This window comes from Phocoena sinus, chromosome 20 (genome assembly GCF_008692025.1).
Source record: "Phocoena sinus isolate mPhoSin1 chromosome 20, mPhoSin1.pri, whole genome shotgun sequence".
NCBI classification, from domain to species: Eukaryota; Metazoa; Chordata; class Mammalia; order Artiodactyla; family Phocoenidae; genus Phocoena; species Phocoena sinus.
In genome coordinates, this window is record NC_045782.1 from 8,385,843 (window position 1) to 8,409,080 (window position 23,238).

The 23,238-nt window shown below is 59.8% G+C and overlaps 2 protein-coding genes and 2 non-coding genes across 10 annotated transcripts; all 4 read left to right on the forward strand.

The window, feature by feature from the left end:
* Positions 1-1,429: 1,429 nt before the first annotated feature.
* Positions 1,430-5,205, forward strand: VAMP2 (vesicle associated membrane protein 2). 2 transcript variants are annotated; one of them, XM_032617455.1, is made up of 5 exons: positions 1,430-1,532; positions 2,039-2,159; positions 2,642-2,800; positions 2,891-2,942; positions 3,396-5,205. In XM_032617455.1, coding segments are annotated over exons 1-5 (501 nt in total). In that variant the 5' UTR covers positions 1,430-1,530; the 3' UTR covers positions 3,563-5,205. The 2 variants fall into 2 exon arrangements, with proteins under 2 accessions (XP_032473346.1, XP_032473347.1); XM_032617456.1 differs by having other exon boundaries at positions 3,538-5,205.
* A 1,742-nt stretch (positions 5,206-6,947) lies between these two features.
* On the forward strand, positions 6,948-21,965 carry PER1 (period circadian regulator 1). 6 transcript variants are annotated; one of them, XM_032616871.1, is made up of 24 exons: positions 6,948-7,068; positions 7,290-7,430; positions 12,427-12,843; positions 12,961-13,059; positions 13,148-13,302; positions 13,399-13,520; positions 13,612-13,813; positions 13,967-14,018; positions 14,157-14,299; positions 14,680-14,758; positions 14,836-14,942; positions 15,127-15,280; positions 15,355-15,463; positions 15,552-15,683; positions 16,090-16,195; positions 16,295-16,466; positions 16,553-16,683; positions 16,884-17,063; positions 17,695-17,928; positions 18,710-19,275; positions 19,698-19,872; positions 20,060-20,249; positions 20,589-20,739; positions 21,134-21,965. In XM_032616871.1, exons 3-24 carry the CDS (start codon positions 12,569-12,571, stop codon positions 21,401-21,403), a joined length of 3,804 nt encoding a protein of 1,267 aa, XP_032472762.1. In that variant the 5' UTR covers positions 6,948-7,068; positions 7,290-7,430; positions 12,427-12,568; the 3' UTR covers positions 21,404-21,965. The 6 variants fall into 6 exon arrangements, with proteins under 6 accessions (XP_032472762.1, XP_032472764.1, XP_032472763.1 ...); XM_032616873.1 differs by lacking the exon at positions 7,290-7,430 and having other exon boundaries at positions 6,972-7,068; XM_032616872.1 differs by lacking the exon at positions 6,948-7,068 and having other exon boundaries at positions 7,144-7,430.
* Positions 21,966-22,372: 407 nt separating this feature from the next.
* TRNAT-AGU lies at positions 22,373-22,446 on the forward strand. The gene has a single exon. It is a non-coding gene; the product is annotated as a tRNA-Thr (tRNA).
* A 400-nt stretch (positions 22,447-22,846) lies between these two features.
* TRNAS-CGA lies at positions 22,847-22,928 on the forward strand. Its single transcript has one exon. It is a non-coding gene; the product is annotated as a tRNA-Ser (tRNA).
* Positions 22,929-23,238: the final 310 nt, after the last annotated feature.

Consider the following 23,238-nt stretch of genomic DNA (forward strand, 5'->3'; position numbering starts at 1 on the left):
CCTGCCCCCAGGCCACTAGGTCTTCTTCACTCTTGAGGCTGGTCCTGACTCATCCCACCGGACAGGCAGCTCACCTGTTCCCATCTTCCCCTGCCTCAGGGGGGCCAGTCCTTCTGGGAAGGAGCGGGGTGGGTGTGTCAGCTGCTGCGTCAGGGGCGACAAAGGGTAGTGGATTATCTCCTACCGGGTCCCAGTAGTATATTTTGGGTCCAGAGCCAGGACAGGAGCTGTTAGGCTGACACCCATGAGGTTAATCCGCACGTACAGTAGTACCAAGTACCTGGGTACCGCAGGTGCCGTCCCTGCCTACTTACTGTCCTTCCACCTAAAGGAAAACCAAAACAGCAAAACAACAAAAAAGTAAAAGTCCTGGCCTTCCCTGGTGGCGCAGTGGTTGAGAGTCCGCCTGCCGATGCAGGGGACGCGGGTTCGTGCCCCACTCCGGGAAGATACCACATGCCACGGAGCTGCTGGGCCCGTGAGCCATGGCCGCTGGGCCTGCGCGTCCAGAACCTGTGCTCCGCAACGGGAGAGGCCACAACACTGAGAGGCCCGCGTACCGCGCGCGCACACACACACACACACACACACACACACACACACACACACAAAAACCCAGCTGTCCTTTCGCCCAGGCCCTGTGCCTGGGATCAGAGGTTGAGCCCTCCTGCTGCTGCCAGGGTAGCTGCCGCCACTCTGGGACGGAGCTAGGTTTAGGCCAGTCTGCAGCCACCACCTGAAGCAGCCCCACGGGGCAGCCCCGTGCCCTCCTCCCGGCGCCCTAAGCTTGCCCCACCTCAGCCAGGCCTCTCCTGCCAAGGACCCCTGGTCTGAACCTCAGCTGTGAGGATCGTGTTGCTATCCCCCCTACTCAGCTGTCAGGGGCCCCAGACCTCCCTTGATATATCCATCTGCGGGGCAAGGGGTTGGGGACCAATTGCCACCACTTCACCTCACCAGCGGGGTCCCAGCTATCCGCATGGCCCGGGAACCTGCACTTGCCCCTTCTGATTTCCCTCCGCCCGCCCATTCCACATGCTGAAGGCGGCTCAGCAGGCGTTGGGACCTGGGGGCAGGCCGAGACCTGGGGCTGGGTGGGGTGCGGACCGGTTGATGGGTTTCACGGAGGAGGAGGAGGACGTGTTTGGTGCTGAAGGGTGCCGTAAGGGCCAGGAGGCAGGGGCACGAGGACGGCGGGGCGGGCTGTGGTCAGACCGGGTGGGCCAGCTGTTGGTGTGAGGAAGCCGCAGCCGCCAGGCTCCGGGCTTCCAGGCGATGAGGGAGTGGCTGGGGCTCCGCGGCGCCAGACCAGCTGCCCAGCCAGCAGCGATCTCCGCTCTCCGCGCCCCGCCCCCGCGGCCCGGCTGCCAACTAGAGGCCCGCCGCGCCCCGCCCCCGCCTGCAGTGCCCGGATGTGAGTGACGTGCGGTCGCCATCTTCCTGTCCCGGGCAGCCAGCGCCAGTCGGAGCCAGCGCGAGCCGCCGCCGCCATCACTGCTGCTGCCAAGTTCTCCGCCCGCTGCCCCCGCCATGTGAGTTGGCGCCCGCACCCGCGCCCGCACCGGGTGGCCTGCGCCGGCCGCCGGCCGCCGCCCTTAGGCCCAGGCCTAGGGAGGGCCCGGGGTTCGACTTGCGCCCCCCGGCGCGCCCCGCATCCCGAGACCAGGCCGGCGCCAGTGACTGCGCGCAGGCAGCCGGAGGGCCCCGCGTCCCCGGCTGGCCGCGCGGGCCCTGGCCGCGGGAGGGAGCGGACCCGGCGTGCGCCCGCCCCGCCCCTGTCATCGCTGCCGCCTGTCGTTTCGGGTCCACCCTCATTTGACAGGCGGGGAAACTGAGGCCCGGGGGGGAGGGGGCCTCACTCAAGGTCACGCAACAACTCGCTCGCGGGGCCGGACGGAGTCCAGGGTTCCCATCGGGTGGCTTTCTTCCCGGGAAGGAGGAAGGAAGGGACGGATGGATGGACAGGCGGATGGGCGGGGCCCTGGCTGCGGAGCCAAGGGCTCCAGGCCTTGGGTCTTGATCCGTCCCTGCCCTTTAGGTCGGCCACGGCTGCCACCGCCCCCCCTGCCGCCCCGGCTGGGGAGGGAGGCCCCCCTGCGCCCCCTCCAAACCTCACCAGTAACAGGAGACTGCAGCAGACCCAGGCCCAGGTGGATGAGGTGAGTTGTGGGCGGGGGGGCGGGTGTCAGGCCAGTGGGAAGGACCCTGAGGGCTGGGAAACAGGTGTGCGGGCCCATCTTGGGTTGGGGGTGATGGCAGTTCATGTTAATGGGTTTGGGGACAAAAATATGTCATGCCCGGTCCTTGTCAGCATGCATTTGGGAGGGCAGTGAGGTGTCAGTCAGCCTTGCTAGCCTGGGGTGTTTCACCCTGGGCGGGTGTGCTCTGGTGATCGGCGGGCTGCTTGAGGCTCGGTAAATAGAGAGTGCTGCTGTGATATCTGAGATGTCTGGCTACCAGCATGCCCCTGATGCGTGCTCCTTGGCGCATCTGCGGCTGTGCTAGGCATGTTCTGTGTATGTTCTTGTCATGTTCGCCAGGCAGCATCGGGGTGCGTGTTCTATATGTGGGCTCGTGGTGGAGGAGTGCCCTTTGCGATGGGCCTTGGCACACTCCCCCTGCTTTGCGGGCCTTCCCCCAGGTGGTGGACATCATGAGGGTGAACGTGGACAAGGTCCTGGAGCGGGACCAGAAGCTGTCGGAGCTGGACGACCGTGCAGACGCACTCCAAGCAGGGGCCTCCCAGTTTGAAACAAGTGCAGCCAAGCTCAAGCGCAAATACTGGTGGAAAAACCTCAAGGTAAGGGTGGAGGCAGGCGGGAGGGCAGGTAGGAGGAGTGGGGGGGGGAGTATCATGGTCTGTCTCACTGACCCCCCCCCTCACCCCCAGATGATGATTATCTTGGGAGTGATTTGCGCCATCATCCTCATCATCATCATCGGTGAGTAGGTGGGAGTGGCTAGGGCCCCTTCCTGAGAGGTTTCCCCTGTCATTCCTGGGTTTTGAAGGTCATTAACCTAGTTTTTACTATTAAGCAGAAAGCACATATAGCTGCCAATAGAAGTTCTGATTCATCCACAGCCCCAAACCTTGAAGCTGTTTAGCTTGCTCTTTGCCTGAATCTGGGCAATTTCTCTTAAGAGTTTTGGAAACAGGAAAGCTGGTGGATCCCCACTGCTCCCTTGAGGACCCTTTGGGCCTAGGAGCCCAGTCTGGGAACCCTGGAATTGGGGAGTGGGAGAGCAGCAAAGACCCAGGGGCTTGAGAAACAGCTAGGAAGCCAACCACCCCACTGTCTCAGAGGCCCAGAGGATTAGGGGTCTGTGGCCCCAAGGCCATACCGTGGAGTTGAAGAGACCTTGGAACCGACCTATCCAGCCTCTTTGTGTTACAGATGGAGAACCTGAGGCCAAGAGGGGAAGGGATGTCAACCAGCTGGGAGGTGGGGAAGATGGGAGCAGGGCCGGGCTGACACACTGCTTTCTCTCTCTCTTTCTCCCTTCTCCCTCTTCTTCCTTCTATTTCCCTCTCCACAGTTTACTTCAGCTCTTAAACCCCTGAGGAGCCTGCCCTGCCCAGAGAAGGGCCTCTCCCCCCCACCCCCAGCTGCTCCTCCACCTCTCAGCCATATCTTCCAGCCCACCTCCCTGGATCCGTGTGTGTGTGTGTGTGTCGTGTGTGTGCCCCCTTGTAAATAGCCAGCTGTTATTTATACATATATAATATTATATATATTTGGTCTGTTTGTAGTTTTATTACTAGAAGATTTTTTCTGGTTGTCCTTAACACCCCTTCCTGAGGTTCTTATCACCTCCTTTTTCTCTTTCCCTCCTTCCCTTTCCCTTTCTTCCTGACCAGCCCCAAGTCCCCTTCATTTGCATCTGTTATGCAGTCCCCTCTTCCTCCTTCCCTTGGATTTAGCTGATCCTTCCTCCCACCCTGGACTTCCCCATACCTCCACCCCCCTGCAAAAATTATAAAAAGCAACTGTCCAGGTCTCCCTAGGTGCATCTTCTTTGCATCTTTGGGAGGCTCCGAGACTGGTCCCTTATGGTCCTAAGAATCCCAAGGTCTTCTGGGAGCTTCCAGCATGTTAATAAGCATCCATTTGCCCACTGACATCCCTTTTGGTTTCCTTCTCCCCCCCATTTTCTCTTATGTTCAGTCTTTCAACCTGTGTTTCTTTTTTACTGAGGAGTTAGTCCCTGTTGGTCCTTGTATCACACTTTCATTTGCATGACGTTACTTGCAGGTGGTGGGGAGCCTGGGCTTTTGGGGAGCCAGGTTCTTCTGGCCCCCAGGATCGCCTCCTCCTAGCCCCCCTAGTCCAGTTTGCCTCCCCTACCCCGATTTTCCAAACCTCTTGTCCCTCCTTTCCCTCCCCCCAGCTGGTGTGTAAGTGTCTTGGAGTTCAGTGTGTTATGATGGACCAATAATTCTGCCACTTGGAGTCTCTCCCCACATTCCTGCTCCCCAGTTTCCGTGTGGGGTGCTCAGTTGACATTCCCATGGGGTCTCCCTCCCTCCCATCTGCCTGATCTGCCTCCTCCTCCTCCCACCAGGAGAGTTGGGGGTTGGCCACAATCTGATCTCTCTTGGGAGAGGTGGCTGCCAGTGTGTCGGGGGGGTCATCACTGCCTTGGGGAGGATGGGGCAGGGCAAAGAATCCCCCCAGTTCCTTCCTGAAATCTCTGGCCCCACCCCTGCTGGGGGCTGAACTGAAATCCCTCCTCCCTCATTGGGGGGTGTTGCCCCGTCACTGCCCAGCTCCTCTGACTGCCCCTTTGAACTCAGGCTGGGAGTACTGGTCACTGCCAATGTGTGCATGGGACGCGCTGCAAGACGGGGATTCTTGCCCCTCTCCGGGTCTCCTCCTTAGGTGAAATGATGAAGGAAGGGTCTAATGTCTTTTTAAATGGCACAATTTTAGGGGTCTGAGGGTGCAGTCCCTTAACCTGCCACTGGAGGGCACCCCCTAAACTCTTCCTTCCCCCCACAGTCGAGGTTCCTGTGTGGAGGGGGAGCAGGGAGATCGAAGCTGTGGTGTGAAAGGGTAGGGAGAGATGCTGGGGGTGAGGGTGCTGTGTTCTAGACCCCCCATATTATCCCAGTATCCCCTGCCCCCCTTCCCTCACCCCATGCCCCCAATTCTGTGGCGCATCCAGATTGTGAAAATGTACAATAAATGTGTAATGAGTAACCAGGTGGTGTTTTAAGATCTTTTCTTAACCAGTGGGAAGCGTATTGGATCTGCAGGTGTAACAGGAAGGTTGAGAAGATACATCTGGAAGGGACAGCTTTGCCAGGGGGCCTGACCTTGGGCGGGGCAAAGGCAAAGTGTGATTCACCAAGTGGCCACGAGGGGGCACCAGGAGTTGATAATGGGAAGTGTTCATGATCCCAGTGTCTCTCGGTCCCGTGAACCCTGAGGTCTGGGCTTCCCAGCTTCCCCCCCACCCCCCACTTCCCTGCGGGCATGCTCCTGCTGTTTATTGGATCCCTTTCTGCTCCTTGATTTAAGTCTCAAATGCTCTGCAGTCTCTCCCGTGGTCATGTACTCCTAGGCCTGAAGTAGATGGACAACTGTGAAACGTCTCTCCCTCATTGTGCCTAGCACAGTGCTACATCCAGAAGGCGTTAGTAAATACTTATTGGACAAAACAGCTCAGGGAGATCCAGCCGAGTGCGGTGTGGAGCTGGCTGTAGATGGCCTGCTGCCCCTGCACTCAGTGTTGCCCGACTAGTGGCTCTGGACCCCATACTGAACTCCTTTAACCTCCAGCTCCATAACGCCCTTGACGTGGCACCCTAGCATCCCTGCCCACAGGCACTTTTAACAGTGGGTGGCGAGTGCTAGGTGAGTTCTGGAGGGCCCACTTCTCTGTGCTGCAGCATGAGGATTCAGCAGCCTAGGAAACCTAAATAGTGTTTCCCAAACTTTTAGGCTCCTAAGAACTACCGGGAATGCTTTTAAAAATAGATTTTTAGGTCCCTTTCCCGGAGATTGATTCCGCAGTTGTAAGGGACCCAGGTGATTCTTATCATTATGTATACAGTCATTATAATGTTCATCACTTGTTGAGGGCTTACTATTTTCAAGACAGTGCTCAGGGCCTTTTTGTGCTTCATCTACTGAGTCCTTCACATGTTTAGGGTTCCCGCAGGCCTTAGGGCCCACCTTTATCGTATCAGGGACCTGAGTTCAAATCTTGATCCCAGTAGAGACTAGCGTGTTAATCCGGATACATTATGTAACCTTTCTGGATCTCAGTCTCATTTATGAGACAGTGGGAAGTAGATCAGCCCCCTCCTCCGGGTTTGTAAGAAGCGCATGGCCTGGCCCACAGAAAATACAATCTGGAAGTTGGCTATCATCTTCATCGTTACCACGCGGCACTGAGACCTGAAGATCGCTTCACCGTAATGCCAGCAGCTTCCAGCTTCAGGGAGCTTCAGGAACCCAGGTCCACAGTCCCAGCGCGGGGGCGCTCTTGTCACGCGCCTAACGGCTCACAAAGCGCCCCCACCAAAGCCACCATTGCTCACATCTGCGCCTGCGCAGACTCGGCCGTCCTGGGTTAGCGTGTCGTCAAGGAAAATCCCCAGCTTCTAGGTAAACAAGTTGCCGCGTGAGATCGCCCGCACGTGTCCTCTACAGCTCCGGGACTTCTCAGCCTATGAGAAAATTTGGAGGACTGGACTGGCGTCCGCGTCACCGATCTAGGCGGGTCGGGGGACGCTGCCACAGCCAGTAAGAACTTCGGAGGTGGATGTGAGCGTGGCTTTCGGTCAGCTTCCAATCAACGTGCTAGGGTGGCCCCTCCCGCACGTGGATCTGTCACTGCTGGTTGGCAAACTGACCAATGAGAAGATGAGGGAGGCGGGCGGCGCCAATGGTGGCAGTGCGGGGGCTGGGCGGCCGCACGCGGCGCGGGGCATGGGTCGGCGCCCTTCGGCCAATAAGCTTGAGGGGCGTGGCATCCTGGTCGGCGGGCGGGCCTGGAGAAGCCAATCCAAGTCTCCTTGATCCTAGTTAGGAAGAAATTGGACGGCGTGCGCGCTGAGCGGTAAGTGCTGAGGCGTGGAGGGTGAGGAGCTGCGGTCGGTATGGGTTTTTCCACGGTGGTTCTGTAAGGAGGGCTGTTAATGCATTGCCGTGAGGGGGATCTTGCAAATGCGTGATCACCGCGGTGGGAGCTCTGATGGTTGCGGGGGAATAGGGGCTGCGAACTCAGCTCTTGAGAGAGGGGAGCGGGAATCCTTGACATCAAATCCCTCAACGCCCTAGGGTCCCTGTATCCCTGACTGCCGCGGGGAGGGGCTCAGCAGCCAGCGAACTGAGGGAGCTGAGAACCCTACTCCCAGGGAGGTACGGGACAGGACCCCTGAGAGCCGGTGGGAGACGTTCCAGTGCGTGACTGCTGTTTTGGTAGGTGCCTTAAGCACTTGGAATAGGCAGGGGTTCTGAGGCTGGAGAGAGGTCCTGGTAGGGCAGTTGAGAGGGTACCAAAGGGGATACGGTGATTTGAAAAAGGGTGAGGTGATGATTTGTGTGACCCTGAGCTAGTCACATCAGGGCTCTGGATGTCTTTCTCATGTGTAAAGGGGAGGGGTTGGGACTCGGAGCCATCTTTGGGAGAAAACGTGGGGTAGTAACTGTCGGATCCTGAGAGGGAGGATGGGCTTGTGCAGATTGGTTGTATACTTGTCTTCTTGAGCCCCTGGAGCTGAGGAGGCACCAACAGGGTGCTCTGGTATCTGTCTGTACAAGCAACGAGGCCTGTGGTAAAGTGACCTGCGGTAAGGTGGAAGAGTGAGGAAGTGGGGTTCCTAGGAAGTCACTGGGGCTGGTGGCTGCTAGGGTGATCTCAAGGACTTTGTGAGCATGTGAAAACTGGGACTGTGATGATTTGAAGTGTGTGGAGAGTGCAAACTGAATGTCCCAGGGTAGAGGAGAGGTTGGATGGAGTCTGTGTTTTAGGCACCAAACTTAGAATTGGCTGAGTGTTTGAGAGGCCCAGGTTCCCAGAGCTGGTAACACCTCAAAGGTTCCTGAAGTGTAAGAAATCAGAATGACAAGCCATTATCAGAGCTCAGATTTGAACCCTGGGTCCCATTTGTTAAGAGCCTGAGAACTGATTATGAGACATTTTAGGCAAGTTTGGTAACTTCTGAGCCTTAGTTGGTCCTTGTGGAATGGGGATAATGATACCCATCTCGCAGGATTGTTCTGAAGATTAAATAAGATAATGTATGTAAAGTGCTCAGTGCAATGCCTGGGTCATGTTTTTAATTTTTTTTTTTTTAGGTAAAAGAAAATTGCTATAGGGTGACAAAAGAACAGTGACAGGGCGTAAGATTTATGTGAATGCTGTGGTTGGGAACTATTCTCATATTCTTACGTTTTTTTGCAAATCTTAGTGACCCCCGCCCCATTTCCCTCTTCCTGGTTCTTGTCTTGAGGCACCAGCCCCAAACCTTCATTCCTCCCTTTTATCCCTCTCCCAGGATCCAGGCCCAGGCTGGGCCACTTGCTCTTTCCCAGTTCGAGTTCCTCATCCTAGACCCATTCTCCTCCCTATCCCTCCTCCCTGTCTCTGCTACCATAGTAACAAGAGATTCAGGCTCTGAAGGGGGCCTCAGGGAAGGAGCAAAGGTCTCTTGCAGAACCTGGCCTCCAACTTCCCCGCCCTGGCTTTGGGATCGGGCCAGCAGATGTGTACAGTCTGGAAGAGGGGGAAAGCCAATGCCAGGAGCTGTAGGAGCAAGCCAAGGGGAGGGCGGATGCGAGTCTGGAGAAGAGAGCCAGGCGTGGGGGCGGGGGAGGGGGACCCCTTCCTCCTAATCTTCTCTCCAGGAATCCCTGGCTTTGGGACAGGGTGGCTGTCGTTGGGTTGGGGGGAGGCGCCCAGGCTGGGTGCATGTCCTGGGCTACCAGCCAAAAGAACAGGATGTTCCCAAGTTCGCTGGCCGCCGCCCTCTCGGGCTGGCCGCCTCCCAAACCGCTGCCTCTCCATCCTCCCTGCCCCACATTCCCCGGCTGCCTCGCCCCGCCCCCTTCCTCCGCTTGACGTCACCGCCGCCTCCCGCCCCCTCTCCTCCATTGACGGCAGCAGGGTCTGGTTACTGTGGGGACCGTGAGGCAGGATCCTGATTAGGGCCTTGAGAGCTGCTGGAGCGCTGGACCCTTGTTGTCTACGCAAAAGGAAAATATGGAGGTGGAGGTGGAGGTGGAGAGCAAGGATCGCCTGTGCCGGGGGAGATCACATCTAGAGCCCTAAGGAGTGCTGAGGAAGAAGAAAAACGATGTTTCCAGAGAAGAGGTGTTTGAAAAGGAGACAAGGGACTGAGCCACAATATATGAGTTGGGGGGACATTTTCAAGGAGAGAAGACTGAGAATCCAGGCTCCTCAATCCTTTATTTCCTGTTTTCTTGCTTTGGTTTTTCTGGGTTATTCTGTAAGCTTTTCCACAGAGCCCTGACCCTGCCCACCCCCCCACCCCCCATGGGGAACACAATGGTTAAGGAAAGCTTAGGCCACGTAACAGGCGTGTGCACCCACGCTGATTACGTCAGCATCAGGCTCTTCACTTGCCACCCACGTTTCCAGGGAGCCCTGAGAGGAACTACGCATCAGTCTTGGATGGAGGGGGGTCTGTGTAACTGCAGCTCTTCGCGGCCCAAGGTGGCACTTTGTTCCCCCAAATTTAGGACTCAGTGTTCTGCTTCTTGCCTCTTAAAAAAAAATTATAATTTCCAGCTCCTTCTCTATTACTGAGGCCCCTCCCCCTCCCCTAGCTCTAGTTACAACATCGCCATGTTTATGATCACCTACTGCGTGTCAGGTTCTCTCCTGGAGGCTGCGGAATACAGTTAAGGAGACAGATGATGAGGTCCTTGGCTTTCTCATCTCCTTGCGGTGGGGACCTGAAGCCCTTGCCACCCCACCTTTGTCTAAGGTTTCTTCTCTCAGCCACCCCTTTGTTCCCCTGCAGCCTTGGCTGCCTGGCCCCTACTTTTGGTGCAGCCGTAACTGTGGGTGGCTGCATCCTCAGGAGAGAAGCACTAATCACCACGTAGGTTGCCCGGTGACCTTTTCCCTGATTGGCCATGGAAACACCTGCCATTGTTTCCCTTCACAGCTCCTGTTGGCTCTGGCTGCCCCTTCTATTGTTTGCATCCTTCCCCCCACTCCAACCCCTCCTCAGATGTGGACCCTCGATTACCCTCCTCCTAGCTGTCCACAGGATTTGAAGTGTCAGAGGAAGGGATTGGGTAAAGTGGCTCTATTGTGATGACAAGGCTGGGGAGGGGAACCTAGGAAAGGCCAAGCTGGGTTTTCTGTCCATCTCCTCCCAGGGACCAGCTGTCTCATCCAGCTTGGCCCACCTCCTAAGGTCTGCATTCTTTCTGCCCACCCCTGGCAAGGCCAGGGTGTCCTGTTGTGCAAGGCTGGTCAGTTCAGGAAGTAGAGTTATCTTAAATACCTACTGTGGCCCTGGTATGTTCGCTGAAGAGGGACAGCTTACCTCCCCTCCCTTCCCCTCCCCTCCCTTCCATTATTTACTGTACAAGGCGTTCCGCGCCCATTGGCTGGGCTGTGGTGTCTGGGGCCCTTCAGCCCAGCGCCAGCACCCAGATCCACGTGCGCCCGTGTGTGTGACACAGCCCTGACCTCAGTGGGGGCCACTAGCCAATCAGGCGCCGGGACGAGATCCCCAGCCAATTGGGGGCGGGGCCTGTGGCTCCGCCGGCAGGAGGCCAATGAGGGGCAGCGCCTGGCGTTATGCAACCCGCCTCCTGGCCCCGCGGAGCTTGCACTCAGCTGCGGGCTGCAACGGCGGCGGGCAGGCGACCGGAGGGCACTCGCGCGGCCAGGTAAGCATCTCCGCGGCCACCCCAGGGGCCGGTCTTCGGCCCGGAGCCTGACTGCCGCCACTTCCAGCCTGATGGGCCGCTTTCGGCCCGGGCACTCAGACGGCACACCAATAATCCGCCTTCCTTGCCGTTGTCCACCCGCTCCCTGTCCCCGGGGACCTAGGTATTCCTCACAATCCTGCACTGGGCGTCCGCACTCCTGACCTGCCTACCTTATCTCCAGCTTTGCCCCCAGCTCCCAGCTGCCCCGGCCCCACACCTGACCCTCATCAGGCATGCCCCCTGCTGCCTTTGTCACTCGGGGGTCTCCGGTTTTGCCCCAGCACCAGGACCCCTTCGGGCTTTCCGCGCTTCCCGCGCTCCCTCCTCCAGTCCCTGGCCTCGCGCCGGCTGTGATGTCAGCCCGGTTCAAACTGGAACATCTCGTTCCCGGTGCTAGTTCCTGCTGTTGGCCACAGCCTTCCCTTTTCTCCTGAAGCTCAGAAAATGCTCTGAGGTTGGGGGTGTGGTTGGAGGGAGAGTAAGGGAACAGCCGTCTCTGTCCTTTGTCCGTCCCTTGGTCAGAGCAGAGTGTGTCTGCTTCGGATGGCTGTGTGTGTGTGGGGGGGGGTGGCGGTGGCGGCGAGTGTATAGAAAAGTAGGGGACCGAAGAGAGAGGATTCCTGGGTTCCTGACAATGGCAGGCCGCGGTCCTGGGGGTCGGGAGAAGGTGCAGGGACCAGGGGAGGAAAGGCTGTGTTGTCTTGACCAGAATGATTGGGATCCTGGAGAGCGCCAGTCTAGGGGCTTTTGCGCGGAGGGCGGTGGTGGTTGTGTTTTGCCCTGGGGAGCAAGGCCAGCCTCTGAAACCCCGATGGCTGCCCCTCTTCCTACGGCCACTCGGCCCTCCGGGGACTGGGGATCTATTAGAGGTGGGCGACCCCTGGTCGCGCTTGCGAGTGCGGGAGTGTGTCGTTGCCCCGTTTCCGCCGAGAAATGGGGGAGGGGTCGCCCCCTCCCCCGCCCTCTTGCGGGCCCTCCAGCAACCGCTGAGCTCAGCCGCTGACGTCGGTTTCCCTGGCGACCGCAGTGGCGGCGGAAGCGCGTGGTGGGGCCGCGCAAGTCCGCGCGCATGTGCGGCGGAGGTGGCACCGCCCCCGGATAAAATTAGCCCGGAGGCCTAAATATAGAAGGCGGCAGGCTCGCACCCTGCTCCGAGGCCTTGGAGTTCTAGGTGGAGTGGGGGCCTGCTGGGAATTTGGGAATGGGAAGTATCCAGGCTGTGGCTCACAGCTGAAGTTCTTTCTAGTCGCCCGCTTAGGTATTACCGCCTCAGGCCACGCTGGCAGGGGATGTGGGGGAAGGACCAAGAGAGGCCCCTTTCCACCTGCAGCCCCCCGACGCTCCCCCGCCCCGTACGCGGACAGGAAACAGAAATTGCTTAGGCTCCATATTGAAAGCCTGGGTCTCAGGAACGTGGGGGCCCGAAAGGGAGGGGCTGAATGAAATTGGCAGGTGTTGTGAATTTACAGCCCAGGTTTTTCTCCTTCTTGGTCTTTCTTTTCAGGCGCTGGCTGTGATCAAACTTCTCAACTCTCTGAGGCTTGAGTCTCCCACCTCACTCCCCTGGCCAGGCCTCCCGGCCCCCTCGTGCCTCTCTGGTGGCCTCTCCGCCTTCCCTGTTCTCCTGCGCTCCCCATGGCCCAGACATGAGCGGCCCCCTCGAAGGGGCTGATGGGGGAGGGGACCCCAGGCCGGGGGAATCCTTTTGTCCTGGAGGGGCTCCATCCCCTGGGCCTCCACAGCATCGACCTTGTCCTGGCCCCAGCGTGGCTGACGACACGGATGCCAACAGCAATGGCTCCAGCGGCAATGAGTCCAATGGACCGGAGTCCAGGGGTGCATCTCAGCGGAGCTCACATAGCTCCTCCTCAGGCAATGGCAAGGACTCGGCCCTTCTGGACACCACTGAAAGCAGCAAGAGGTGTGTTTGGATGGGTTGCAGGTGCTAGGAGTGGTCTTCTGAGCAGACTGAGCTGGGAGACAGGCCTGTGCTGCTGGCCACTTTCTCCTCATGTTGGGTCTGTTGCTTCTCCCCTAGCACAAACTCTCAGAGCCCATCCCCACCCAGCAGTTCCATTGCCTACAGCCTCCTGAGTGCCAGCTCAGAGCAGGACAACCCGTCTACCAGTGGCTGCAGGTTCGTGGGGTGAGGGCTGGGGGAGAGGGCTGGGGGCCACGCTCTGGGGCTAATGTCTATACTCGTTCCCTCCCTGTGGGCCCTGCAGCAGTGAACAGTCAGCTCGGGCAAGGACCCAGAAAGAACTCATGACGGCGCTGCGGGAGCTCAAGCTTCGGCTGCCACCAGAGCGCAGGGGCAAGGGCCGCTCTGGGACCCTGGCCACGCTGCAGTACGCACTGGCCTGTGTCAAGCAGGTGCAAGGTGAGTGGTGCTTCCTGGGAGGGCAATGTTCAGGTCCTGGGCTACTACCATGGGGGCAGTCTCCTCACTAAGTGTGCCGCTGCCCGCACCCTGCAGCCAACCAGGAATACTACCAGCAGTGGAGCCTGGAGGAGGGCGAGCCTTGTGCCATGGACATGTCCACCTACACTCTGGAGGAACTGGAGCACATCACATCTGAGTACACGCTTCGCAACCAGGTCAGCGCAGCCCAGCCTCTGTATCCCGACGCACCCCCAGCCCCACTCCCACAGCTCCTGAACCTGCTCTTGTTTTTGCTTTCTCGCCTAGGATACTTTCTCCGTGGCTGTCTCCTTCCTGACAGGCCGCATCGTCTACATTTCTGAGCAGGCAGGTGTCCTGCTGCGCTGCAAGCAGGATGTGTTCCGCGGTGCCCGCTTCTCAGAGCTCCTGGCTCCCCAGGATGTGGGCGTCTTCTATGGTTCCACTGCCCCATCTCGCCTGCCCACCTGGGGCACGGGGGCCTCGGCAGGTGAGGTCCCGAAGTGCTTGGGGGGAGGGATGAGCAGTTCCAGGAAGCACCTGCCATGAGGGGCCAGGGGCCCCAGGCTTTTCCTTGCTGGGTTTTTCTCAGCCCGGGGAGGGGATGGGGAGCTGTGCTTACTGCCCTCCTGGTCTGTCTCAGGTTCAGGCCTCAAGGACTTCACCCAGGAGAAGTCTGTCTTCTGCCGTATCAGGTAGGCAGGGGACGTGGGAGCAGACCCCTTGCACCTCCCACACCCCGTTTTTCTTTGCTGTGTGGCCCATGACCTTGAGGTGGGTGGTGGGTGGCTCTTCACTGACAGTCCCTAATGCCTCTTTCTTTTCCTTGCTAGAGGGGGTCCCGACCGAGATCCCGGGCCTCGGTACCAGCCATTCCGCCTAACCCCATATGTGACCAAGATCCGGGTCGCTGATGGGGCCCCTGCACAGCCGTGCTGCCTGCTGCTTGCAGAGCGCGTTCACTCTGGTTATGAAGGTGGGCGGGCCAGGCGCCTGGCCTGGTTGGGGTAGGAGGAAGGGGGCCTTCTCTAGGCTGGGCGTGAGGCAGGACAGGAGTGTGGAAGACAGTTTTGGAACACGATGTATTGTTAGGATGAGGGTTTGAACGCCCCTTTAGAGGTAGAGTTGGACGAGAGCCCTAAGCTAGGAGAGGGCAAAGCAGAGTACCTTGGTTTTCAGTTTCATTATTGGCACGGGGCACAAAGATTGGCCAGACCATCTTTGTAGGCTAGAGGGCCCAGGGCAGAGCTGTGGAGAGAACTGTCTGCCAGCCAGCCTGGGCCTGAGGCAGCATGGAGGGCTGCGGAGCTGGACCGTTCTGGAGGAAATCCAATGGCCATGCTTTCTGTGCCTCAGCTCCCCGGATTCCCCCCGACAAGAGGATCTTCACTACAAGGCACACGCCCAGCTGCCTCTTCCAGGATGTGGATGAAAGGTGAGGTCAGGACCTGGAGGAAAAGGAGGTGTCCAGGGCTGAGGCTTCGGCCATTCTGATGCCTCCTGTCATTTCAGGGCCGCCCCGTTGCTGGGCTACCTCCCCCAGGACCTCCTGGGGGCCCCAGTGCTCCTTTTCCTGCATCCCGAGGACCGACCCCTCATGCTGGCCATCCACAAGAAGAGTGAGTTCCTTTCATCTTGCGCTCCCTTCCGGCTGTCTCCAGAGCTTCCTAACAGCTGTCCTTGTAGTTGTGTCTTTCAGCGCCTTGGCCTCTTGGATTTCGGGGGGGGGGCCTCCAGGGGGCTCCACAACCTTACTTAGCTCTCCCTCCCACTGACCCGCATCTCATTTCCCACTCCCTTCAGTCCTGCAGCTGGCTGGCCAGCCCTTTGACCACTCCCCTATCCGCTTCTGCGCCCGGAATGGGGAGTACGTCACCATGGACACCAGCTGGGCTGGCTTCGTGCACCCCTGGAGCCGCAAGGTGGCCTTTGTGTTGGGCCGCCACAAAGTACGCACGTAAGTGGGTGGTGCCCTGGAGGGCGGGCCAGTGTGGAGGGGGTAGGGCTCAGCTCATCCTTCCCACCCCGCAGGGCGCCCCTGAATGAAGACGTGTTCACTCCCCCAGTCCCCAGTCCCGCTCTCTCCCTGGACCCTGATATCCAGGAGCTCTCTGAGCAGATCCACCGGCTGCTGTTACAGGTGAGAGTTGAGGGGACGGGGCTTGAGAATGAGGAAGGGGTGCGGAACAGGGCTGTGGACATCTGACCTGTCGCTCTTCCTGCCTCAGCCTGTGCACAGCCCCAGCCCTACCGGGTTCTGTGGAGTCGGCCAGGTGACTTCCCCAGGCCCTCTCCTCAGCCCTGGCTCCTCCAGTGCCAGCAACGGGGGTGACGCCGAGGGACCTGGGCCTCCTGCGCCGGTGAGTGCCTCTCTGCCACTTTACCCCTTTAGTCTCCTGTTCCCTTGTTCTCAGAGTCAGCACTGCCAAGCCCAGAGGAGCCTCGTCCACCTCCTTTCTCGTCCTGCTCTCATAGTGATCTTTGCTCCTCCCCACTGGGACCTTTTTCTTTTTTTTTTTGCGGTACGTGGGCCTCTCACTATTGTGGCCTCTCCGGACGCAGCGGCCATGGCTCACAGGCCCAGCCGCTCTGCGGCATGTGGGATCTTCCTGGACCGGGGCACGAACCCGTGTCCCCTGCGTCGGCAGGTGGACTCTTAACCACTGCGCCACCAGGGAAGCCCTGGGGCCTTTTTCTTGTGCTACACCCTGGGCTCCCCAGGCTGGCCACGCCCCCCCCAATGCTGCCCACTGCCCTGCCCCACAGGTGACCTTCCAGCAGATCTGTAAGGATGTGCACCTGGTGAAGCATCAGGGGCAGCAGCTTTTTATTGAGTCCCGGGCCCGGCCTCTGCCCCAGCCCCATGTCCCTGGTGAGTTGGTGAGGGTGTGGGTGAGGAGTGAGGCCTGGGGCGGGGCGGGTCCCATGACCCTCAGCCCAACCCAAAGAAGCTTTTCTATCCTCGGCCCAGCTACAGGCACGTTCAAGGCCAAGACACTTCCCTGCCAATCCGCAGACCCAGAGCTGGAGGTGGCCCCTGCTCTGACCCAGGCCCCGCTAGCCTTGGCTCCTGAGGAGGCTGAGCGGAAAGAAGCCTCCAGTTGCTCCTACCAGCAGATCAACTGCCTGGACAGCATCCTCAGGTACGGCCATCCTGGCCCCTTCTCCCGCTTGGGCCCCGGCCCTGCCCCACCCAGGCGCTGCTCTCATGTCTTCTCTGCTTCCTCAGGTACCTGGAGAGCTGCAACCTCCCCAGCACGACCAAGCGCAAATGCACCTCCTCCTCGTCCTGCACCGCCTCTTCGGCCTCCGACGAGGACAGGCAGCGGGCGGGAGCGGTCTCTGTGGGGGCCGAGAAAGGTGAAGAGCCAGGCCATCCTGCCTCCACAACCCTGTCCTCTGTTCCTGCGTCTGCATTTTTGTCTTTGGGGCCCCACCTCACTCTGTCCCATCCCTGCCCAGCCTCCAGATCTCCACGCTCCTCTCTCTCCCCACCCCCACTGGGGTTTCCTCTCCCAGCCTCCCAGCGGGGCGGTAACTGGCACCATCTCTCCGTACAGATCCATCGGCAGTGCTGTCTGGGGAGGGGGCTGCCCCTCTGAAGGAGCCGGTGGTGGGAGGAGGCGCCCTGAGCCCGCTCGCCCTGGCCAATAAGGCGGAGAGTGTGGTGTCCGTCACCAGTCAGTGTAGCTTCAGCTCCACCATCGTCCATGTGGGAGACAAGAAGCCCCCGGAATCGGGTACGGACGTGGCTGAGGGTGGCGGTGCCCGGGCTCCATCTGCTCCCCCAGCCAGCCTCCCCCCTCCTGCCGGCTGCCTTCTCCCGCCCTCTGGTTCCTGATGGAGAGAAGGAGGCCCCCGTCTTAGCTCAGGGCTGCCGCTTCTTGCTCTCCACCCGCCTGCCAGCCTCTGCCGCCTTGTCTGTCCCTCATCCTGCTTCCTGTGTTCTCACCGTCAGTTCACACACAAAGTCTGGGGTGTAGTTCAGCCTGAGGTGCTGCCCGCAGAGGGTCGAGGCAGGGACTGTTGAAAAGCCCTGAAGGGTCTTCGGGCATTGACCTGGAAAACGAGTGAGGGAAGTGCGAGGTGTGGGCTTCCCTTCCAAGGAGTCACGGGGGGTTCATCCTAGGGTAGTGCCACTGGCGGGGACTGAGTATCCTTTCTTACCCTGGGACGGCTTTACATGGGGAAGAAGGCCCAGAGCCAGTTCTCGGTGGGGAGGCGGCCAAGAGATGCAGGGGAGGCCCAGGCTCGGCCGCAGGGCAGAGGCCAGGTCTTTGGCTAAGCTGCTGGACATGGAGGGTGCCGTGTGGTGTGGGTGTGCTAACACTTAAGGTGATTCTGACCTTTCCCCTGTCTCATCTTCCTCAGACATCATCATGATGGAGGACCTGCCTGGCCTGCCTCCCGGCCCAGCTCCCAGCCCAGCCCCCAGCCCCACGGTGGCCCCTGACCCAGCCACAGGTGCCTACCGGCCAGTGGGCCTGACCAAGGCTGTGCTGTCCCTGCACACCCAGAAGGAGGAGCAGGCCTTCCTCAGCCGTTTCCGCGACCTCGGCAGGCTGCGTGGACTTGACGGCTCCTCCACGGCCCCCTCGGGCCCCGGTGAGTCGGGTAGCCACCTGCCTGCGCCCGGTCTAGGGCCAGACTGTCGGGGGAGGGGTTCTTGAGGGAGGTCCTTGTGCTCCAGGGACCCAGGCTATTGCCACCTCCGCCACCAGGGCCCTGCCTAGGGATGGCCCCTCGCTAGCTCCTCCCCAGCGGGCAGGGGTCCAGGCTGCTGCCAGAGGAGGGCAGCACTGAGACAGGCAGGCAGGGGTGCTCTGCTCCAGGTAAGCCACTCCAGGCCCAGTCTGGGGGCCGGGGCAGGAAGCGAGCCCACTCAGGACTCAGTTGCCGCTGACTGGGAGATCTGTGTAGACCGGCAGGGAGGACTGGGACGACTTCGGGTGGGGGCAGGGCTTCAAGGGCAGATGGCAGCCCTCCAGGTGCCTGAGGGAGGCCCCCTGCAGGTGGGGAGGCTGGCCGGAGGGTCACCCAGGCTGGTAGTTGCCTGCTGGAGTTTGGTGGCTGGCCCGGAGCCACCTGCCCACTCGTCCACGACCTCGCCTGCCTGCTGTCCGCCAGCAGGCCTCGGTCTTCTGCACACCCGCAGCACCCCGCCTCGTGTAACCTCTCCTTCCCCGGCCGCTTTGTCAGTGAATCCCGCGTCTTCCCTGAAGGTCCCCCCACCTCCCCAGAGTCCCCTCTGTTATGTGTGGGCCAGGGAGGCAGACTCTCTGGGGCCTATCCTCTCCCTGGTCCGAGTGGCAGGGCAGCCGGCCGGGGTGGCAGGGGTGCTAACCCCCAGGTCGAGGGCCTTGCTTACCCTAGTCTCTCCCCTCAGGCTGCCGCCACGGCCCCGCAGCCCCCGGCCGCCGCCACCACTGCCGATCCAAAGCCAAGCGCTCCCGCCAGCACCAGAACCCTCAGGCCGAAGCCCCCTGCCACGTCTCCCACCCATCACCTGTGCCATCCTCTGCCCCCTGGCCCCCACCAGCAGCCACACCGCCCTTCCCGGCTGTGGTCCAGCCCTGCCCCCTCCCCGCATTCTCCCCCAGAGGAGGCCCCCAGCCTCTCCCTCCTGTGCCCACATCTGTGTCTCCTGCGGCTTTCCCTGCCCCGCTGGTGACTCCAGTGGTGGCTTTGGTGCTCCCTAACTATCTTTTCCCTGCCCCACCCACCTACCCCTGTGGGGCACCCCAGGCCCCCGCCTCCCACTCCCCTTCTCCGTCCCTGCCCCTGCCGCCCCCCAGCCCTCCCCGCCGCCCCGACTCTCTGCTCTTCAACTCGAGATGCAGCTCCCCGCTCCAGCTAAATCTGCTGCAGCTTGAGGAGTCCCCCCGTGTCGAGGGGAGTAGTGCTGCGCGCCCCCCTCCCAGCGAGGAGACTGCCGACCCAGCGGCCAGACCGGTGAGCACCGAGGCCCGCCCCCATCCTCTTAGGGCCCCCACGAGGCCCTCTCCCCTGCTCCTCCCATTGCACTTCCTCCTGCCCACCTGGCGTCCCCAGAGGGTGGTGTCGTGGGGTGGGAGGCCCCAGCTGCATTTCTGAATGAGGCAGAAATCAGCTGCCTCATCTGTGAAGTGGGGACAGGCCCATCTGTCTGACAGGTGGTGAGGACATCCCAGTAACTTCTGAGCATGCCTCTGCCGCTTGGAAGGGGCCCAGCGTCACGGCGCTGCTCTGCGCCAGCTCTCGTCACTCAGCCTGGGCCCACTGTCACGGAGTGGGAAGAGGCCGCTTGGCTTGGGTGCGCTCCCGGCCAGAGGCAGCAGTTGAAGGGAAGCCTAGGTGCTGATCCCTTAATCCCTCCCCTCCCTCCCCTCCCCCAGGTGGAGATAACTGAGTCCTCCAACCAGGACGCGCTCTCGGGCTCCAGCGACCTGCTGGAGTTGCTGCTGCAGGAGGACTCACGCTCTGGCACGGGCTCTGCTGCCTCGGGCTCCTTGGGCTCTGGGTCTGGCTCAGGCTCCCACGAGGGGAGCAGCACCTCAGCCAGCATCACGCGTGAGTGCCCCGCCTCCCACAACACCTCCCGGGGTAGGACAGTGTCTGGGGGGTTGGGAGGCCAGGCCCCACTTTGGCCAAGCAGCCTGGGCCCCTGCCCTGCTTCCTAAGGCCAGTGGGCTTGAGCGAGGCCTGGTGGAGCGCTGGGCGGCCTGACTCTGTTGGTTGCCCGCCCCTCACTCTACAGGCAGCAGTCAGAGCAGCCACACGAGCAAGTACTTCGGCAGCGTCGATTCTTCCGAGGCTGAGGCTGGGGCTGCCCGTGCCAGGGCTGAGCCCGGGGACCAGGTCATTAAGTACGTGCTCCAGGATCCCATCTGGCTGCTCATGGCCAATGCTGACCAGCATGTCATGATGACCTATCAGGTGCCCTCCAGGTGAGGACTTTCAGGGACCTCCTCTGCCTCTTTTTCAGAGGAGTGGGGAGGCAGGCGGCCCACCCTCACTCTGCAGCTAACTTGGGGTTTTCTTTCTGGGCCTGGTTCTGCTCTGGGGCTTTCCTGTTCTGCCCTCCGCCCCTTGGAGCCCCATCATTAGTCAGGCTGAGGGCAGCTTTCCTGGTCTTGGAAGGCCTGAATTCCCAGAGCACCGGCTCAGGGGAGGAGCATGAGGCAGTGAGTGGGGAGCTGGGGAGTTGAGGTAAAGGAAAAATGCCAGCCTCGTGGGCCCTGGCCCCAGCTCCCATTCTCTGCCTCCTGAACCCCTTCCCGGAGCAGGGACATGGCCTCTGTGCTGAAGCAGGACCGGGAGCGGCTCCGGGCTATGCAGAAGCAGCAGCCTCGGTTCTCAGAGGACCAGCGGAGGGAACTGGGTGCTGTGCACTCCTGGGTCCGGAAGGGTCAACTGCCTCGGGCCCTTGATGTGATGGTGAGAAGTCAAGTCTGGGCCAGGAGGGAGAAGAAAGAAGTGAGCTCAAGTTGAAAGGGTAGAGGCTAAGGGCTGATCCCCTCATTGTTCCTTGGATCATTAATTCTGAAGGATGTTAATTCCACTAAATTTGCTGCTGGGTTACTTAGTGTTAAACCACGTGTGTTTTTGTAGACCTTTTCTCGGCCAATCTTATGCTAATGTATAGTGCGGTCTGGATACAGAGTACAATACATTTTCCAATTCTGTTGACCCCATGCGCATCCGTATGGATTAATGTTTCTTGGGCATACATTTTGGGACGTACTCTCGAGTTGGGGAACAAGGGGAGCTGGGGTGGCAGGTCAGCAGTGAGAACTCTGCCTGACTCGCTCATATCCTTTCTTTCTCCAAGGCTTGTGTGGATTGCGGTAGCAGCACCCAAGACCCTGGCCACCCTGATGACCCACTCTTCTCGGAAATGGATGGACTAGGGCTGGAGCCCATGGAGGAGGGTGGAGGCGAGGCGGGTGGCGGTGGTGGTGAGGGCGAGGGCGGTGATGAGGCCCAGGCCCAAGCTGGGGCCACGGTCTCAAGCTCTCAGGACCTGGCCATGGAGGAGGAGGGACAAGGTGGGAGCTCATCCAGTCCAGCCTTACCTGCCGCAGAAAATGGCACCAGCTAGACTACATTTGGGGCCACCTCCGGGAATGCATGAGAAGCTTCCTTCTCCCATGTCCCAACTTGCAGAACTGAGACGTGGCTGGACCAACCAATAGAAAACTGTCCCGGCTTCTCCCGCTGTAGGGGGTGTGGGACCTCCCCCGGTCAGCAGCCCAGGATCCAGGGGCTGCCTCTGGCCTCTTAGAGAGCAGAGGGTGGCACTCTTTAGCCCAGCCCAGAGAAGCCGCACCTCCCATCCCTGCTGAGGAGTTGTTCCTTCCCCTGGACAAGGTTGCTGACAAGCTGCTGAAGTGGTTCTCCAAGCCCCAGCTGAGCCGGAGTCCCTGTCCCTGAGGGTTGGGGCTGCGTTTATTTATTTGGAGAGCCAGCCCTCTGAGGCCCAAGCAGGACCCAGTGGTCCGGACCCCTAGCTGCTCCGGGGTGGGGGAGGTTGGTGGACCGTGGAGTCCCTGGTGCTGCCCCTCAGGTGGGACCCAGGTGTTCTCAGCTGTACCCTCTACCGCTGACATTTGTGTTTTTGATATCGTGTCTGTTATTTTTTAATATAAAAAGAAAAAATACCAGGACTTTGTGGAATGAACTTTGGGGGTTGGGTTAGGGGAGCTCTTTGTGGGGAGGTGTGGCGCCCCCCTTTCCGGAAGGTTGTAAGAGTGAGCCATTCCCTCCCCTGAGGACCCGCATCCCTCTTCTCCACAAACCCTTTCTCGCTGAGGAAGCAGGTCAGTCTAGGTGGCTAAGGGACGGGTGGGCGGGGCCACGCAGCCATTCATAGTCGAGTTGGTCCCCAACGGTGTGGGAGAGAGGCGGGTGGTGTAGAGTATTAACCCTCAGGCTCAGAACTTGGGAAGGAAAGGGGGAACCTCGGAAAGGATGAGTCACTGAAGCCCCGTGGCAGCCGTTATTTCGGTCGTCTCGATTAGTGACCCTCAGGAACAGCTGATGTACATCTAGACTCAACAACCCACCCAACGGCGCCGTGGCTTAGCTGGTTAAAGCGCCTGTCTAGTAAACAGGAGATCCTGGGTTCGAATCCCAGCGGTGCCTGGGACGGTTGATTCTAGTATATTATTGCTGCGAAGGGGACACATTTCCAGACTTTGACAGGGCGCCTCTCTGTAGTATATATGGAAGGATTATTCTTCTTACCAGCCATCCCATTGCTACTTGAGTCTCCCTCCCTGTGCACTTTTAGTGTGAATTTGGAGGCTGACCCCAGCTGTCAAGAACCAGGGTGTAGCGTCATCCCTTTGTCTGCCTTCAACGGTGTGGGACCTTTGGGCCCATTTTGTACTGTGGCTCGGGGCAGGGAGAGAGAACTGGAAAGTCGCCGCTTCTGTAGGGCCGTTGCCTCACAAGCGCACGCGCACTAACATCAAGACAGCGCTCGCGAGAGGCGGGCGTGTTGATAGGCAGCTATAGTTCCGCAGGCCCCACTCCGCAGGCGGCTGTGATGGCCGAGTGGTTAAGGCGTTGGACTCGAAATCCAATGGGGTCTCCCCGCGCAGGTTCGAATCCTGCTCACAGCGTCAGTAGTTTTGGGAATGGATACTACTGCCGCCTCCGGTGAAGAAAGCAACTTGTTTTTCCCGTGCTGTCTTCCCCTGGAGCAGATCCCAATTTTATTCCAAGACTCTCAGGGACTCAGCCACCCAGGACCTGTCCACAAGCGCCCTCTTGCGGGCCTCAGATTCCTGCTTCTACTCCTCCTCCAAAGGTTATATCAAGCAAAAAGCCGTTTTAACTGCCAATTTGAATCCATAACTCCAAACTCAGGTGTTTTCTCAGTGCTATTAGCAATCATATCACATTTCCCCATCCATTTCCCCTCCATCTCTC